Raw genomic sequence first — 19,216 nt, 5'->3', positions numbered from 1 at the left:
TTCTCTGCAATTAAGACAGTGCTGCAAAGCATAGCTCTTCAGTTCAGGCCACCTTCTTCTATACACATTTTACATTTTCCCCAGTTACCTTCTACTTCTTCCAGAAGCATATTTTTTTCTTATTCCCCTCTTTCATGATTTACTTTGGATGCACCAGCTGGCTACACTGTGTCCATGGCTCAGTATAATTTAAGTTTTTTAATCTTACAAGTTATAGAAGTGACTGAGGAGAGCTTTTTAAAGTGATGGGAAGTCCCCTCACTTTAATTAGAGTGCCCAAGCAGAATGGAGTTATGTAATAGGTATTCATGCAGCTTCATTCATTACATAACATAATGGTCACTCACAACCAGATACTTAAATCACATTCAGAACCATTGTGTCCCCTTGGAGAGACAGTGGTTTCTTTGTTTGTACCAAATAAGCAGCCAGTGATTATTAGCTTAGCTATTAAGTTAAATCACATTCCTGGAAAGGGGAATGTTGCAGGTTTTTTTTTTTTTTTTTAAACGGGGAGAGGAGAATGCATTTTTGAAAATCCAGACATACAATTACTACTGGCAACGTGACCATTACACCTCTTTGACAAGAGAAGTTTATGTTTTGTTTGATTAAGTCAGTTTTAATTTCCTAGAGCCCTGTTACCTCTACTCTGTTAATTTGAAGCCTAAATATTTGTGTGCAAATAGTTTTGGTGACATGGAGCAGCTATGTCCTAATTCACCTGTGATGGTGTCTTTTCCCTCCCAGTACCCCACAGGGGGAATTTTAACTTGCTGTTGAGCATAGGACTTGAGGTTTGGTGATTCATTCATAGAACCTGATGTGGAGTTTGCTCTCACTATTTGACGTGTGTGGAGTGAGAGGCAGAGGGTGGCACATGGGGGACCTTCAAAGAGCAAATGGACATCCGAGCTGCTGGAGCCATTGTGGCACTGCTTTTTGAACATAGCTTTGGAGTCTGAAGGGTCTGGGCTGGACTCTGTCCTCTGTCAGTTACTATGAATGGGACTGGGTCAGCAGTTACTTAGCCCTTGAGCCTTTAGTGTCCTCATCTATAAACTGGGATTATTGTGAAAATCAAATGAGGTTGTGTATATACAAGAGCTTTGAATATTAGGGCCACACAAAAGATAGCATTATTCCCAGTCTGAACTTGTCCAGTCAGAATTGAACTTGTATAGTAACACTGATTAATTTATGTGTTCATGTCCTCTGATCTCCTTCAGTCAGGAGCAAATCAAAGTAAGTGTGTGTTCCTTCTCTGAATAAAACTAATATCAATCGATGACTATGGAAAAAGAATAAAATTGATCCCTTCCTACAGGTAAGGGAGAAAGGGGGCTAGAGTGGTGAGTTTCTAAAATTTCCTCTTCTAAAATTTTAGAAGAGGAAACTGATGCCCATGTAAAAGCAGGAGATTTTACTTCAGTCCTGGTTTATTTCATTTGATGATCACTGGAAGTGCTTGGCATTATTGCTGTGCTTTTTTATCATTAATGGTTATCATAATAATCTAGGACTAACTGCAGATTCCCCAGTTTCAGGGATTTTCCCATAGAAGGCTGGAGTTTGGGCTCATGAATCTGCTTTGGACTGGTACCTCAAGTGACTCCGAAGCAGGTGGATCATGATCTATAGTATGAGAAACCTTTGGCAAAAAAAGCGAAAAACCTTTGCCTTTTCTGGTCGTCTTTTAATTGAATCCTTCTCCTCGTGGCTCAGCTAGTAAAGAATTCTCCTGCCATGCGGGAGACCTGGGTTGGATCCCTGGGTTGGGTAGATCCCCTGAAGAAGGGAAAGGCTATCCACTCCAGTTTTCTAGGCCTGGAGAATTCTGTGGACTGTATAGTCCATGGGATTGCAAAGAGTCAGACATGACTGAGCGACTTTCACTTCACTTCATTCTTCTTGTAGCTCCATGCTGTATTTGATCATGGTGTACCTCCCTGCTTAAAATCTTTTAATGGTTTCCCATTGATAGTAGGTTCAAGATCAATATTGTCCTCCTGGCTAACTGCGTCTCTTGCCACTGTCCTCCGGCTCCTTCTCTTTGGCCACATCAGCTTCTCTGTCTCCTTCAGGTGCAGGTTTCCTCCTCCTTTGGGGCATTGGCAGGCAGTTTCCTCACCTGAAATGTTTTCTCTCTCACCCTCTGCCTGGTGAACACCTTCTGATCACTCTGATCTCTTGTTTCCTTGGTGAAACTTCCCCTGATCACCAGGGTGGAATCTGATCTTGCCATATGTCCTTTTCGCACCTTTCTATGGAGAGCAGTGATCTCTGTTGGCATTAGGTCATTTGCTGTTAAATTATCTGTTTAATATTTGTCTTGGCCTCATGTGTTTTGTGTTCATTTCTATATCTGCAGTATCTTGTAAGATAGTACCTTGAATTTCGTAAGAGCTCGCTAAATATCTGCAATAAATAAATGAACAAAAGTAGGATTTATGGTAAAGATGCACTGCTTTAGACCTCCACTGAAGAAGGTTTAATGACTGGAATTGCATGTTAGCCTTGTTATAAAGTGGAAAGCACCCTTAGCATTCTAGAATACAGCATTAGAGCACTTACTTGTTTCAGTAATACACACTATTAATTCAGAGACCTCAAACAGTATTCTTAGTGTTTAAAGCTTAGAACCTGGCATGGGAGAAAGGGGAGGTTAAAAGGCTGCAAATAAAATCCTTACTTACTTTATAGCATGTCTTTCATGCAGAAAGGATTGGAAGCTTCATGGTAGTCCAACACCTCATAAGTAAACTTGCAATGTATTTACACTTACATTATGTAGCTGCTTGATTAGCTTGTGTATTCATTTCCTCAGATACTCCCACTTGGAGTTGTAAGAAGTCAAAACAAGAGCATATTCCCACTCTTTGTTTTCAAAGCAAGCAATTGGTTTGGTGGCATTTACATCTGGTGGAACAATGAGGGCAGTGTCAATCTCAGAGAATGAGAGATCCTTGTTATGTGTACTTGGATTCAGCATCTCAATCTTGATGGGAAAAAAATTCTGGAGGAAAAAACCCCATGACTGCAGTAATTTTTGTAATCATGATAGCCAAGTATGGAATTAATTGGGGTTCAAAAAAAGCCAATATAGTCATGTTGAGAAATTCACTTCAGTTTTTAACCACTGTGAAGACATAGAATCAGTTAACTTTGTTTACCTAAGATGTTTAGTTCTGAGGACAGAGTTTTGCAATCTTTAGGTAATCTATGAAGTTAAGTCAGCTTTTCATTCAGATTTTTAAATAAGTTGCCATTTAATTACAGCATTAATTTGTTTTTCACTCATTACGACAAACATTTACTAAGCACTTGCTGTGTGTTAGACATTATGCTATACCCCAGGGATATAGTAGTGAACAAGACAGATAAGAGCTCTGCTGCTACAGAATTTATAGGCAGCAAACATGCAAACAATTCCGGGCTATAAAACATTTAACCTAGATAACATGATCTGGCCTGGTGAGGAAAGATGGGTCGTATGACTTCAGACAGATGGTACAGCAGTTTATCTGAGGAGATATCACCTGATCAAAAGCAGTGAATGAGGGGGAAGGGCCCACCATGAGATGATTGGACTGAGCAGCATTAGCATGATAGGTAGAAGGAGCAAATGCAAAAAATCACTAGATGTGAATGAGCTTGCTGTGTTTAAAGAATTGAAAGAAGACTGGTGTGGCTGGGGCTTAGAGAGGGAAGGAGATAGTTTTGGTGGTGAGGTCAAGGGAGTAGGCAGGAAGGGCCCTGTGGGCCAAGGTGGAGTCTGCATATTATTCTAGGAGTCATGGGAAGCCAGTGGGAGGCTTTAAGCAGGGGAGTGACACGATCTGATTTGTGTCTTTAAAAGATTGCTGGGATTGCCATAAGAACAATTTAAAGAGGTATTTACTTTAGCAGTTCAGCTCAAAGGTGATGACCAAACATTGTATGCTTTAATTGTATATGGATAGGCTCTTCTTGTGTATATATACAGCCTTTTTTTTTTTAATTTGACTGAATTTAGAATAATCAAGAAAAAGATTACTTAGGAACATAATGTCATTGGATAGATTCGTTAGATAAAGAACTCATTTTTATTTTAAAACCATGTATTTAATATTCTTGAAGTGCTTATTGATGTGACTATAAGCTAATTTCTGGAGATATAAATACGAATATGCCTTTAACGAATTTATGGTCTAGTGGAGGATACCTATAAGTAAAGAGATGCATACAACATACTATGAAAAGTGTGTTTGGCTGTTATGAATGAAGCTGCTATGAATGTTTCTGTCCATGTTTTCTGGCAGACATAATACTCATATCTTGTAGGAATGGAATTGCTGAGTCAAAGGATAGGCATGTTTAGCTTTGGTAGAGACTTGGGACTTTATTCTGAAACTAGGATTTGTACTTTCGAAAGATGATTTTTAGCAACACTAGTCTTAGTCTAAGTTGCTTCAGTTGTGTCTGTCTTTTTGCAAGCCTATGAACTGTAGCCCACCAGACTCCTCTGTCGGTGAAATTTTCCAGGCAAGAATCCTACAGTGGGTTGCCATTTCCTTCTCCAGGGGATCTTCCTGACCCAGGAATTGAACCTGAGTCTCTCATGTCTCCTGCATTGGCAGGCGGGTTCTTTACCTCTAGCGCCACCTGGGAAGCAAGACTAGCGGCAAGTGAAACCAGTTAAGTGCTTGTTACACATACCCAGTTAAGAAATGAGATCTAAATTAAGGTAAGACAGTGAAGATGGGGGAGAAGAAGAGAATGGAGACATATTTAGGGAATGGGACACATTGGATTTCAGAGGTGAAGGGGGAGATAAGTTGGGAATAAAGATAATTTGTAGGTTTATGACCTGGATCATTAACAGTCAGAATAGAGAAGAGTTGAGATTTTAGAGGAGTAAAAAGAGAGTTTCTTTTTGGATACATTGAGTTAGAGTTCCAGGTGAACACGTGGTAATCGGAAATTCAGGTCTAGAATTTAGAAGGGAAGTTAAAGTAAGAACTGGAGATAAAGATTTGGGAGTTAGTATAGTATTTGTTAGTTCCAGAAGGTCTTGTAGGTCTTCATGTGTCTTTGTGTTAGTTTCTCAGTTGTGTCCAACTCTTTGTGACCCCATGAACTGTAGTTCACCAGGCTCCTCTGTCCATGGAATTCTCCAGGCAAGAATACTGGATTGGGTTGCCATTTCCTTCTCCAGGGGATCTTCCCGACCTATCGAGCCCGTATCGAGACACGGGAATTGAGCCCGTGTCTCCTGCATTGGCAGGTGGATTCTTTACTACTGAGTTACCAGGGAAGTCCCTCAAGTGTATTTAGGAAATAACAAAACAATCAAATTAGGAAGAGTTATTCTAGCTCACTGCTGACATAAACAGAGGGCACTAACAAGTATTTGAAAATTAATTTGACCTGGAACCGGAAACAGAATCTAGTTCCATGCCTTCCTTATGGTTGAAGCTCAGAGTTGCAAGAGACTTTTATTCCCATTAGTTCTGAAATTCTTTCTTTAGGGCCACTGCTTATTTATCTGGCATTTATTTAATCTATTAAATATTCACTAGCATTAAGCTCTACTCATCCTTTCCTTCCATGCCACTGAATGAAAAAATTCACATTCATATTATAACCTCTACTGTTAAGTTTTTAGAGTATAGTCCTTGATTTCTTTCATGGATTCCCTTAGCCTCTCCTTTGGGTTCTTTGCATAACGGGAGCTCCTTTAATAACCTTTTTTAACTGACCGACCTCAAAAGTGAGTCATGAGCAATGGGAATGATGTTTTCTTTACCACCAACATGCCTATTTTTTTACATATATTTTTGACACATTAAAATCTAGTGGACAAAATGATTCCATTGTCAAAAGTTTCTGTTTGCTTAGGGAAACTGGATCTGTGTTTTTGCCAGGTATTTGTTCTTTCTATCCTCTGCCCTTCCTCTATATATTTGTAACAATACTATATATTTGTATTAAGTGTCAGTATTTACAAAACTGCCACTTTGTTTGGCTAAACCGCATAATCAGTCATATTGTCATTTTGCTTTTGTTTCCTCTCTTTCTAAAAATATAAGGAGAGTGTCTCATGACTAGATAGATTTATAAGCCTAGCAGGTAGGAAAATTAATAATCTGGAAATCAGATTATTAATGAATACTCCTCCCTCCCCCCGGGGTCCTACACTGTCACTTCTCATGCAACTTACTGACCTTGTTCTCCTGGCTTGTTTTGAGCCCTTGAATAAAGTCCTTCATCTTTATTAGACTTAATTTACTTATTTAAGAGACTATAATAATGAGGGGGGAGTTTTGTTTTCCTCCAAAGAGGGTGTTTAACACAAAAACACTTTTTTTGGTCATCTTTAGGTGTCAGAGATTTCAGTCAATGTCAGATAATATCAAGAATATCTGATGCAGTTAAGACCTAATTTTGGTGAAAGTAATTGGGGTAGGGGAAGGAAAGTGAAAACACAAGGATTTTCAGTTCAGTTCAGTTGCTCAGTCGTGTCCAACTCTTTGCGACCCCATGAATCGCAGCACGCCAGGCCTCCCTGTCCATCACCAGCTCCTGGAGTTTACCCAAACTCATGTCTATCGAGTCAGTGATGCCATCCAGCCGTCTCATCCTCTGTCGTCCCCTTCTCCTCCTGCCCCCAATCCCTCCCAGCATCAGAGTCTTTTCCAATGAGTCAACTCTTCACATGAGGTGGCCAAAGTATTGGAGTTTCAGCTTCAGCATCAGTCCTTCCAATGAACACCCAGGACTGATCTCCTTCAGAATGGACTGGTTGGATCTCCTTGCAGTCCAAGGGACACTCAAGAGTCTTCTCCAACACCACAGTTCAAAAGCATCAATTCTTCGGCGCTCAGCTTTCTTCACAGTCCAACTCTCACATCCATACAGGACCACTGGAAAAACTGTAGCCTTAGTATTATATATAAGTTGGTGCAAAAGTAATTGCTGTTTTGCATTGTTGAACTTTGCCATTTGATATTGGAACACATTCTTAAATGTAGTTATGTTATATATCATTTTAATGTGCATTTCTTGCTTTATGTTTTGCAATAATGAATTATTACTTGCTGTTTATATGTATTTTAGACTATGGAAATGATGTTAGACAAAAAGCAGATTTGAGCGATTTTCTTATTTGAATTCAGAATGAGTCATAAAGCACCAGAGACAACTTCAACATCAACAACACATTTGGCCCAGAAATTGCTAATAAATGCACAGTGCAGTGGTGGTTCAAGAAGTTTTGCAAAGGAGACAAGAGCCTTGAGGATGAGGAGCTCAGTGGCCAGCTGTCAGAAGTTAGCAATGACCAACTGAGAGCGTCATGGAAGCTGATCCTCGTACAGCTACATGAGAAGTTGTCCAAGAACTCACCATTGACCATTCTGTCCTTCTTTGGCCTTAGAAGCAAATTGAAAAAGTGAAAAAGCTCGATAAGTGAATGCCTGATGAACTGATCCCAAATCAAAAAAATTATTGTTTTGAAGTGTTCTTTTCTCTTTTTCTACACAACAACAATGAACCGTTTCTCGATCAGACTGTGATGTGCGATGAAAAGTGAATTTTATATAACCAGCGATGACCAGTTCAGTGATTGGACCAAGAAGAAGCTCCAAAGCACTTCCCAAAGCTAAACTTGCACCAAAAAAAGGATCATGGTCACTGTTTGGTGGTCTAATGCTAGTCTGATCCACTACAGCTTTCTGAATCCTGGCGAAACCATTATGTCTGAGAAGTACACTCAGCAAATTGATGAGATGCTCTGAAAATGGCAATGCCTGCAGCCGGCATTGGTCAACAGAAAGGGCCCAGTTCTTTTCCACAACAGTGCTTGACTGCACATCACATAACCAATGCTTCAAAAGTTGAATGAATTGAGCTACAAAGTTTTGCCTTATCCACCATATTCACCTGACCTCTGGTCAAGCATCTCGACTACTTTTGGAAGGGAAAATGCTTCCACAATCAGCAGGACACAGAAGATGCTTTCCATGAGTTCGTCAAATCCCAAAGCATGGATTTTTTTTTTTTCTTTGCATAGGAATAAGCTAACTTATTTCTCATTGGCAAAAATGTGTTGATTGTAATGGTTCCTATTTTGATTAATAAAGTTATGAGCCTAGTTATAATAATTTAAAATTCAGGGTCTGAAACTGCAATTATTTTGCACCAACCTATATAGGTGGTGTTGGTGGTAAAGAACCCATTGCCAATGCAGGAGACATAAGAGACTCGGGTTTGATCCCTGAGTTGCGAAGATCCCCTGGAGGAGGACATGGCAACCCACTCCAGTATTCTTGCCTGGAGGATCCCATCGACTGAAGAGCCTGGTGGACTATAGTCCATAGGGTCGCACAGAGTCAGACATGACTGAGTGACTTAGCACAGCACAGCACACAGCATAAAAGATTTTATCTATAGAGTCCTGAATAGTTCTTGTAACCATTCAACACACCTTCAGCTCCATTTTCTAATTTTATTTCTCACAACAGTCCTATGAAGTATGGAGATTCTGGACTATTTAGTGACCTTGCTGCTGCTGCTGCTAAGTCGCTTCAGTCATGTCCGACTCTGTGTGACCCCATAGATGGCAGCCCATCAGGTTCCACCGTCCCTGGGATTCTCCAGGCAAGAACACTGGAGTGGGTTGCCATTTCCTTCTCCAATGCATGGAAGTGAAAAGGGAAAGGGAAGTCGCTCAGTCGTGTCTGGCTCTTAGCGACCCCATGGACTGCAGCCCACCAGGTTCCTCCATCCATGGGATTTTCCAGGCAAGAGTACTGGAGTGGGGTGCCATTGCCTTCTCCAATTTAGTGACCTTAGGTGTACAAATAAGGAGACTGAATCCACAATACTGTGTCACTTTGCATGTTAATGCAGCACTCTGTAACAGAAAGACATGCATGCTAAATCACTTCAGTCATGTCCCACTCTTTGCAACCCCATGTACCACAGCACACCAGGCTCCTCTGTCCATGGGATTCTCCAGGCAGGAATACTGGAGTGAGTTGCTGTGTCCTCCTCCAGGGGAACTTCCCAAACTAGGGATTGAACCCGCAATTCTTACATGTCCTGCTTTGTCAGGCAGGACCTTCACCACTAGCACCAACTGGGAAGCCCAATAGAAAGACAGGGCTGGTTTTATATCCAGACTCTGTCAATTATGCAAACTGGCTGATTAAAGTTGGATGAGTCATCCCAGTGCACCAGCCCTGAGCACCCTGTCTCATGCATTGGACCTGGACTGGAGATCTGTTTCACATATGATAATATACATGTTTCAATGCTATTCTCTCAGACTGGGATGACCCAGAGGGATGGGATGGGGAGGAAGGTGGGAGGTGGGGGTTCAGGATGGGGAACACATGTAAACCCATGGCTGATTCATGTCAATGTATGGCAAAAACCACTACAATATTGTAAAGTAATTAGCCTCCAATTAAAATAAATAAATTAAAAAAAAAATAAAGTTGGATGAGACCCCTCACTTCTCCAAACCTCAAGGTCCTCAAGTCAGTATCCTTAGAGTCGGACATGACTGAGTGGCTAACAGTAAGTTAGGAGATTCCTTAATGCGATCCACAGAAGGAGAATTAAATTAATGACTAAGGTGGGAAACGTCCGGCAGCTGCCACCTTCTGCTCCCCCAGAGACTGGTAAAGGAACACTTTACATCTCACCAGGAGACAAAGCACCGTGGAACTGTCTGTGGGATTTATGGCGGTCTGGGAAAACTTCTGGGCTGTGAGGAAGTGTTTCCATTCAGAGCAGGCTTCATTCACAGGGAATATTGGGTCACACAGAAGCTCACTACCCCCTGCTGACCTTTTCAGACAGAGCTTGGCAGGACTGCACAGAAACTATGAATTCCAGAAGGCCAGGGCCCCTGTTAACCTGTGACCTCAGAATAGGAGGGCCTTGGACATCTGAGGTCTGAAAGGGTGAGGAAGGAGTTGTGAATTTTGCAGGTTCACTCTGGACACAAAATCCGGTGTGACGATCTGTGATGTAATTTGGCACATGCCGGAGTGACTATTTTAGTTCAAACCTCCCTCCCTGCTGTAACTCTAATTCCTTGAACTTCTCAAAACAGCATGTAATTTCTTTACTTTGCAAAGTCTTTGACCAAGACATTGAAGCTTTAAGTTATTGCCTTAAGTCCCAAAGTAAATTGGCCGCAGAGATAAAAATAGAAGCCAGGTTAACTCACAAGCTCTTCATTAGCATTCTGAGCTTCAAGCAGCAAAGTAGCGTGTAAAAGTGAAATTATTTTATTTGAAAAATGTAGTCAGCACAGTCCCTTGAATCCACTTAATTTTTGAATCTGTACTGGAGTGGGTTGCCATTTCCTTCTCCAGGGGCTCTTCCCAACCCGGGGATCAAATCCAAGTCTCCCACATTGCAGGCAAATGGTTTACCCTCTGAGCGCCAGGGAAACCCATCTGCCTCCTTAAAGACTTCTTAAATCCTTAAAGGAAGACATCAGTGAGTGTTTGCGTCAGAGAAAATCCAGTCTATTATGGGTTAACACCATGTGGAAGAGATTCACAGCCAGGAGGATGACCATTTTTTATGGGGTTGGAAAACACAACTTCCTGTTTCCCCTCAGAGAGTTCCTGGACTCTATGGGGTGATCTAGGAAACCCCGCGGAGACAGGATGGCGGAAGGGGCTGAGATTTCTGTCGGGTGAAACACTGGTCCTTGTTGGTTATTACAGCTCTCAGCGTTTTCCTGAGGATGCAGCATACTCGTCGTAGAAATCTGACCACATTCTAACATGTGGCTTCAAGTGAAGTCAACTCTTGGGGATCTTGTAGTTTTGTTTGAGGGCATATTAATTTGTCAGTTGCATACTCCTCCACCTCTTCTCCCTTCACATTTCTGCTTTTTTCTTAGTTCAGAGGCGTAATTTTCTGTCTTCTATGAGGTCAGCTATTATTGGAGTGGTCACAGAAAGACAAAAATGTTCCACCGGTGTGAAGTCTCTCCTGAATTTACCGTTGGCATAATCTGAGAGGGAGTCCTAGGTAGTGGTGCGCTGATAAATCACCTCTTCAGACTCAGAGCCCCGACTTGGAGCCAGTTTGCCAGTTTCCATGGTGTAGCTGTTTCCACCATGGCCAGATTCACAATACCAACATGATGTCATGGAACATGGCACTGAGGAATGTGTAGGATCAGCTCCTGCAAGCGGGACAGGCTGGCTCCAGCACGCTGCTGGCTAGACCTCGGTAGGTTTGCGTAATTAGGTGGAAGGTGCATGTGTTGGCATATGTAAGTCTGGCAGTGGTTTTCCTCTGGGTTATCTGCCCAGAAGTGCTGCCACAGATCGGGTGAGTGTAAACTTGCCACATGTGCAGGTGCTTCTCTTAGTCACGGACATCTTTGCTCTTGGAACCCTCTTAATTTGGGTGTTCTTCCAGAGGCCGTCCTCCACCCTCGATTCTTTTTGTTCTACACACTCTGCCTGGAGAGTGAAGCTGGTTTAATTGTTGTAACTCGCCATTGTTGTTGTTGAGTCACTAAGTAGTGTCTGACTCTTTGCGACCCCACGGACTGCAGCATGGCAAGCTTCCCTGTCCTTTACCATCTCTCAGAGTTTCCTCAAACTCATGTCCATTGAGTCACTGATGGCATCCAACCATCTTGTCCTCTGTTGTCCCCTTCTCCTCTTGCCTTCATTTTTTTTCAGCATCAGGGTCTTTTCTAATGAGTCGACTCTTTATATCATGCGGCCAAAGTATTGGAGCTTCAGCTTCAGCATCAGTCCTTCCAGTGACTATTCAGGGTTGATTTCCTGTAGGATTGACTAATTTGATCTTGTAGTTCAAGGGACTCCCAGGAGTCTTTTCCAGTACCACAATTTGATAGCATCAATTCTTAAGCTCTCAACCTTCTTTATGGTCCAACTCTCACATCCATACATGGATGTGAAAAACCATAGCTTTGACTGTACAGACCTTTGTTGGCAAAGTGATGTCTCTGCTTTTTAATACGCTGTCTGGGTTTTTCATAGCTTGTCTTCTAAGGAGCAAGCACCTTTTAATTTTGTGGCTGCAGTCATAGCTCTTACATATTTCCGTCTTAGACCTCCTTACCCAGCTCTTGGATTCTGACTGCCTGTTGGACTGTATACCATTGGAAAATCCCAACAATACTTCAGATTTTACATTTCTTTTTTTCTTTTGGCCACAGCACACAGCATGCAGGATCTTAGTTCCCCAACCAGGGTTTGAACCTACACCCCCTGCAGTGGAAGCACAGTGTGTTAACCACTGGTCCACCAGGAAATTCCCAAGTTTTATATTTCTAAAGTGGAATTCAGTGCCTCTACCGCACAGAAGACTGGCTTCCCCTTCTCAGTTTTCTTTCTTGTGGGTGGTATCCTTTTCTTTCCAGTCACTTTCAGATGTTGCCTCTACACGCAGTCCCTCTTGGTTCTTGCATGCTATTTGCCTGTCTCCCCACTGTTTTACTTGTGTTGCATTGTAATGGTTTCTCTGTGTCCATTTTCTCCATCATATTGAACATCCTGGGTGTTAGAACTGCCTGCTGTTTGCCTTTGTATCTCTGCTGTCTTGCACAGTGCCTGACACATAGTACCATTTATTCAATATGTGGCTGAATAAGTAGATGAATAAATGAGAGATCCATTCTGTACCCTTTTGTATGTATATGGCATACAGTTGCCAGACTTAGGAACTAAAAAAGTACAGGATGCCGGGTTAGTTTGGAAATTCAGATAAACAACAAAAAATTTTTTCAGTGTGTTGTTGCTGTTGTTCAGTTGCCAAGTTGTGTGTCTGACTCTCTGCATGAGTAGGTCCTAAATACTGCAGGTAACATTTATGTTCACAGATTATTCAATTATTTATTTTTTTTTCTAAAATTAAAGTTTAGCTGGGCATTCTGGCAACCCTAACCTAGAAAAAAAAAAAAAAAAAAACGTCAGCTGACACCCAGAACAGAAGTTCACGCAACACAGAGCTCACACAGAGCTCGCTGTCACGTGCCTTGGGGTTTTGCATGGACTCTGCCTTACATCTCTGAATGTCCTATGTGTAAATGGTTCACTTTACTCAGAGGCACTGGGCTGCTCCATAATGTTGTGCTTTATGCCATTACATACACATAGTTTTCCTTTGCGTGGCAAGGACATTTAATCTCTGCATGTTTAGGCAATGTGGACAAATGATCCGAGTTTGTGAGTCATCTTACGATATTTCCTATGCTGTGGTGTTTTCTTATTGTTTCTGGGTAGTGGTTTCAGGGCATTTGAGTAGGGGATATAAAACGGACCCTTGGTGTTCTGAGATGCATGTGCAGAGAGGAACATGCTATTAAAGTTCTGTAAAACCTTGGCTCTGGGTTTTAGATTTTGTTAGGGAGTTATGACTGGAAGAGTTCTCACTATTTACATTACTGCTCGTGCCAGGATGCCCGAGAACTGATGTACTAAAGATTAAGCATGGCTTTGAGAAAGACTTAATACTTTCTCCAGTCTAATGAGGTTGTTTACTTAACACATTCCCTGTTAAAGTATCAGATGACTAAAAGATTATTTTGATTGAAGGGATTTCTTTTTTTAAATTAAAAACACCCAAGTTGTGAACAGTTTATGTTTTAGAAGACAAAAGAGTATATTTTCAATGACTGGAAACACAGTTGAAATATGGCATGTTTCATCTCTCACATTCTTTCTCCTGTCCCCCTCATGTCAAAATTGGTAATTATAGAAATTCCATGGCTAGGACAGTTGGGCAGGGTTTTAGATATTTACCCCATAGGAGTCAGGCATATTCTCTGAGGAAATGCTGAATTCTAATGGCAGACGGATTGGCCAGAAAACAATCATGAAACATTTTTGTGGCCTCAGTATCGTGATCTTGTCAGTAAAGCGATGGTCTCTGATTAAATCCAGATTGGGCTGTTTCCTGTCAGCGTGCTAACCCAGAGGGCAGGCTCAGCCCTCCATGTCTTGCTCTCTAAGTCTGAGTTATTAAACACTTGTCTGCCAAGACTTTCCTCACTGCCTCTCCCCACTATTCTTTTAAACTAGAATTTTAAGATCGAGTTATCACAAACAAAAACAGACCCTAAAGTCTCTTAAAAGGGTCATGTCGCTATTAAACATTTTAGCTTTTCCAGTCTACCCATAGGCGTAGGATATTTTTGTGTGTTTCACTTTTGTATAACTTTATTTCAATTCCAGTAACAAGCAGATAATTACAAAATTTTTATTTCATAAAAATGTACTTTATTTGCTCTTGTGCGCATACTCAGTTGTGTCTGACTCTTAGCAAACTCGTGGACTGTAGCCCGCCAGGCTCCTCTGTCCCTGGAGTCTTCCAGGCAAGGAAACTGGAGTGGGTTGCCATTTCCTCCTCCAGGGGACCTTCCCGACCCAGAGATTGAACTTGTGTCCTCTGCATTGGCAGGCATATTCTTTTACCTTCATTCTTTTACTGTGCCACTTGGGAAGCCTGTACTTAATTTGAATATAGGTAAATTAAAACTCATCTTCAAAAATCTGGCCTTCCCCTTGCTAGCGAAGAGATATTAGCGTACTTAGTAAACGTTCAGAAAATAATATTAAGCAAGTGCTCTGACGCTGACATGTATTGTTATTTTTTGTGAGAACGACTTTAGACATCGGAGTAATTCTTGTACTTCATTTTATGCTATTGCCGTTGATGCTCATTTGTTGCAACTAGAGAATAACTCTTAAAATCTAAATATTCAAAATATTCTATTAGCTATTCCGTTAGCTCAGTCATGGTTCTCCCTAATGTACAGATGCAAACACTGAGGAACAGAAACCATTAAAGGCATTTATGGGGATCAGGCCTGTGTGTTGAGATTTTCTTCAGAGAAGAAGGAGTGAAAGGAAGCGACTGGGTTAATGAGTAACATGAATCCATTTCCAATGCCAAGCAAGAGCATTGGCTTCCTGCCAAATCTGCTTTCTGGCAGGAAAAGGGACCCACTTCATCAGGGTCTTTGACAAGCATTTTTCTCTGTGTTTGAATTTTTGGCCACATCACTGCTTAGGGAAAAATTAGTTCTCTTAAACAGTTACTACTTTTAATAAGAAAAGATTTAGCTTTAAAGTGGAGTTTGCATTGTAAAATAGGTATCATCAAATTACAAAATTTATTGATAAGGGAACCCTGACTTTGTCTGTCACAAGGTAAGGAAGCTTGATTTAGAATTAGAGCTTGAATATCCGTAGAAACTGAAAAGCCATTCCTTTTAATGTTGTTATTGTTAACATTTGCCCTTGAGGTATATTTTTTAACTTCTGCTTTTTAAATGATAATTATCTTGATCAGATCTTTTGAGGTGACAAAGTAAAAAAACACAAAATATTCCTAAATTTTAGTGGTATTAAGAAAGAGATCAAAGGAATATAGATGTTTGAAGGTAAAAGTTAATTTTATAATATCTTGGTTTTTTTTTTTTAAGTGAAAAGTGGCAAATGTGAATTAAGTTTCAACTGCATCACAGTGACTTAATAAGCTAACATTTTCCAAAATACATTCGTCCTAATGTTCTGCAGGGTGCTCTGAGACCAAAGGGAAGTCCATTAGGAAATGTCAGATACCATATCCTTCTTTGGAGTTTCATAGCATGTTAGCACATTAAGTACTGTGTGTAAGAAATTCTATGGAAAAGAAATATATTGAGCTTTGTTTAACTCCATAGTTCCCAAATTTGAATGCAGGATGTTTTGTTTTGAAACTAGTATTTTACAGCACACATTTAGGCCAACACTGTACCAAGTAATTAAAAATGTAATTAGACATTGAAACCATATATCTTCTTCATTGATTGTTTCTAGTTAAAGTTAACTGAAGCTCTTGGAAGACAGATGGATATTATCAGGCCTGTTCTCAAACTGCTTATAGAGTGATAATGAGTAATTATAAGGCCATGATCTGAGTCCATTTGGTAGTTTTGCCTGAATCAGAGCCCTTTCCTTTGTAAACTAAAAGTATCTTTTGAAAATTAAATAAAGAAATCAAGGCACCCCCCTCATATGCTGGAGTCTTATGATTAATTCCTGCTGGCAGTTAGCCATGATGACATTAAGCTGTTCTAAGCCCTTTCTAAAAGCAATGGCCTTTTCTTTGGTTTTGCGGAAAGCAATTCTTGCCTGCTAATTTCCTTCCAGTGGTTTAACTTTTGACAGGACAGGTGAAGAAATAGCAAACATGTGACTTTGTAAGCACAATGTCATCATTTAGAGATTTCAGTTCTCTCTTTTTTGCTCCCCTTTAATTGTCACGTGTCTGGTTATTTCAATTTAAGAAAATCTGATATAAATAATTCACACTTAAAATTGAGAGACATTGGATGGCGATTGTGTCACTTAGAATGCTTCTATGCTTCAGCACAAGTTCCTTTCTATAGGTCATCTTCCCCTGTGCCTATGAAGGGCAGGTTGAACTCTGAAAATTGCATCATTATATAATTTGTTCAGCACAGATTTATTGTAGACTATAAGGCACACTCGGATTTTTCTTCAGTTTATTTCTCTTCCCCTATACTCAGTTTTAAAGCTTTACAGATTTTATCACTAATCAGTTTTTATGTATTATGGTTTATGTCTCCAGGGGGCAATTATACCTACCAATACTATTCACAGTCACTTCATTCGCATGTGGTAGCTACTTTTCACAGGGAAATATTTTCTCTTTGTTGTTGTTGTTCAGTCACCAACTGGTGTCCAACTTTTTGAGACCCCATGGACCGCTGCATGCCAGGCTTCCCTGTCCCTCACCATCTCCCAGAGTTTGCCCAAGTTCGTGTCCATTGAATCGGTGGTGCCATCCAACCATCTCATCCTCTGTCACACTCTTCTCTCTTGACCTCAATCTTTCCCAGCATCAGGGTATTTTCTAGTGAGTCAGCTGTTCGCATCAAGTGGCCAAAATGTTGGAGCATCAGCTTCAGCGTCAGTCCTTCCAATGAGCATTCAGGGTTGATTTCCTTTAGGATTGACTGGTTTGATCTCCTTGCTGTCCAAGGCACTCTCAGGAGTCTTCTCCAGCACCACAGTTCAAAAGCATCAATTCTTCAGCGCTCTGTCTTCCTTATGGTCCAGCTCTCACATCCTTACACGACCACTGTACTGTACATTGCTAGTCTCCAAAAGGCAGGGGTCATGCACCGACCTACCATTTCTATTACTCATCCAAGATTAGCTGAGGCCTGCTTGGTAAAACTGCTGCTTAGCCAACTTTGTTGATTAATGATGATATTGAATGCGTTTTGCCTTCCATGGACCAAAGAACATTACATGGTCAGATTTCCCTAGATGTCTGTGGAGAACATATTCCTCCCATGGCTGATTTTTTTTTTCCTCCAAACTATCAACATAATGTCATCTGGCTCACACAAATCTAAAAATTTAATAAGCAGCTCTCCAGAGTCAGTAGGATCAGTGCCAGCACCCCATTGTAGGCGCTGTCTTTGAGAATGAGTTTGAAAGCTTAACTGTGAAACAGTGTAAAGGGAATGATTGATAGCATTTGCTCAACTCGATCCTGGAGTCATAGAAAACATTCTTGCCAGAATATGCCAGCAGCGTAGTTCTTGATAGGGAAGTGAGCAGAAGCAAATGATGAAGTAATCCCTCTGCTAGTGGGATCACAAACAGGTGCCACCCCGGTACCCCGACCACCATCCCACGCTACTGCACTCACTCAGGTGAGAGGAGTGAAGTCGGCCTTTCCTGACTGGTAGGGAAGTTAAATAAGAGCAGGGGAAAGCATGACGGGCCACGCTTCATCCAGTTCAGTGTTTTCACTCTTACTTTAGGGAGTCGTTTCTCCTGATCATAATCTTGAGTTTATTGTACAGGTCGAAGGGGACCAGCTGCCTCCGGGACACACAGTCAGTCAGTATGAGACGTGTAAGATCAGGACCATAAAAGCTGGCACCTTAGAGAAGCTCGTGGAGAACCTGCTGACGGCTTTTGGGGACAATGACTTTACATATATCAGCATCTTCCTGTCAACATACAGAGGCTTTGCCTCCACTAAAGAAGTGCTGGAGCTGCTGCTGGACAGGTAAGAATCTGAAGCGGTGGTGCGAGGTGACAGAAATGTCAGGCTGTTTGCAGAGTGAAGGCATGAAGTTCTTTTTCTTTTGAAAAAATTTTATTTTAATTGGAGGATAATTACTTTACAATATTGTGATGGCCTCTGCCATACATCAGCATGAATCGACCATAGGCATATGTGTGCCCCCTCTCCTGAACCCCCTCCCACCATGCTCCCCACCCCATCCCTCCAGGCTGTCACAGAGCACTGGCTTTGGGTGCCTGCATCATACATCAGCTTCCCACTGGCTGTCTGTTTTACATATGGTAATGTATATGTTTCCGTGCTGTTCTCTTAAATCATCCCACCCTCTCCTTCTCCCATTGTGTCCAAAAGTCCTCCCCAATTAGGTAGATAGCAGATATGAATATTTTAAAAATAGAAGTAATTCATGTATATAGTGAAAAGTTCAAACAATAAAGAAAATTCTGAAAAAAAAAGTAAAAAATAAAACGTAAAATTTTCTGTTTACCTAAGTCCCTTTCCCAGGCCCATTCTTCCTAGGTAATAACTGTAAACTATTCCTTTTGTATTATTCTCAAGCTTTTCTGGGTGTATATAAATGTATGTTTATATATTTGTATTTATATATGATATTTATAAATATTTATAGTATGAATAGAACCACAGTACACAGTATATTCTGCAGCTTTCTTTTTTTACTTGTCTATATCTTGGAGATTTCTTTTACTCAGTAAAGTTTTTAACATTTATAAAGAGTTTTGAACAGTGGCTGGGATATTGAAAGCTCAAGAAATAAGTTATTGTTATTAAAGTCAGCACATGTAGGTAGATACTGTATTCTTTTTAGTGACTTTACAGTATTTATTGGATAGAATGTCTGTGTGTGTGCAAGTATTAACACTTGTCTGAGAATTCTATAGGATAATTTCACAGAAGAGTGACTGATGGGTCAAAATATATAAGCATTAAAAAATATATATATTTATCTTTATTTATTTGGCTGCACTGGGTCTTAGTAGGCTTCCCTGGTGGTCAGATGGTAGAGAATCTGCCTGTAATGCTGGAGACTCGGGTTTGATCCCTGGGTTGGGAAGATCCCCTGGAGAAAGGAATGGCAACCTACTCCAGTATT

General features: G+C 40.9%; 1 protein-coding gene across 9 annotated transcripts in view; it reads left to right on the top strand.

The window, feature by feature from the left end:
* The window catches only part of RGL1 (ral guanine nucleotide dissociation stimulator like 1), a 280,330-nt gene that overhangs the window by 173,577 nt on the left and 87,537 nt on the right, over nt 1–19,216 (top strand). For 6 of the 9 annotated variants that reach the window (XM_044942738.2, XM_044942739.2, XM_006048647.4 and 3 more), the window contains one exon: nt 17,879–18,087. The exons of the other annotated variants lie outside the window; for them this stretch is intronic. In XM_044942738.2, coding sequence (XP_044798673.2) covers nt 17,879–18,087 — 209 coding nt within the window. The remainder of the gene's footprint in view (nt 1–17,878; nt 18,088–19,216) is intronic. 9 annotated transcript variants of the gene reach the window in all.

Source organism: Bubalus bubalis, chromosome 5 (genome assembly GCF_019923935.1).
Source record: "Bubalus bubalis isolate 160015118507 breed Murrah chromosome 5, NDDB_SH_1, whole genome shotgun sequence".
NCBI lineage: Eukaryota > Metazoa > Chordata > Mammalia > Artiodactyla > Bovidae > Bubalus > Bubalus bubalis.
Note: the sequence above shows the minus strand (reverse complement) of the source record. Positions and strands in the feature narration are given on the sequence as shown.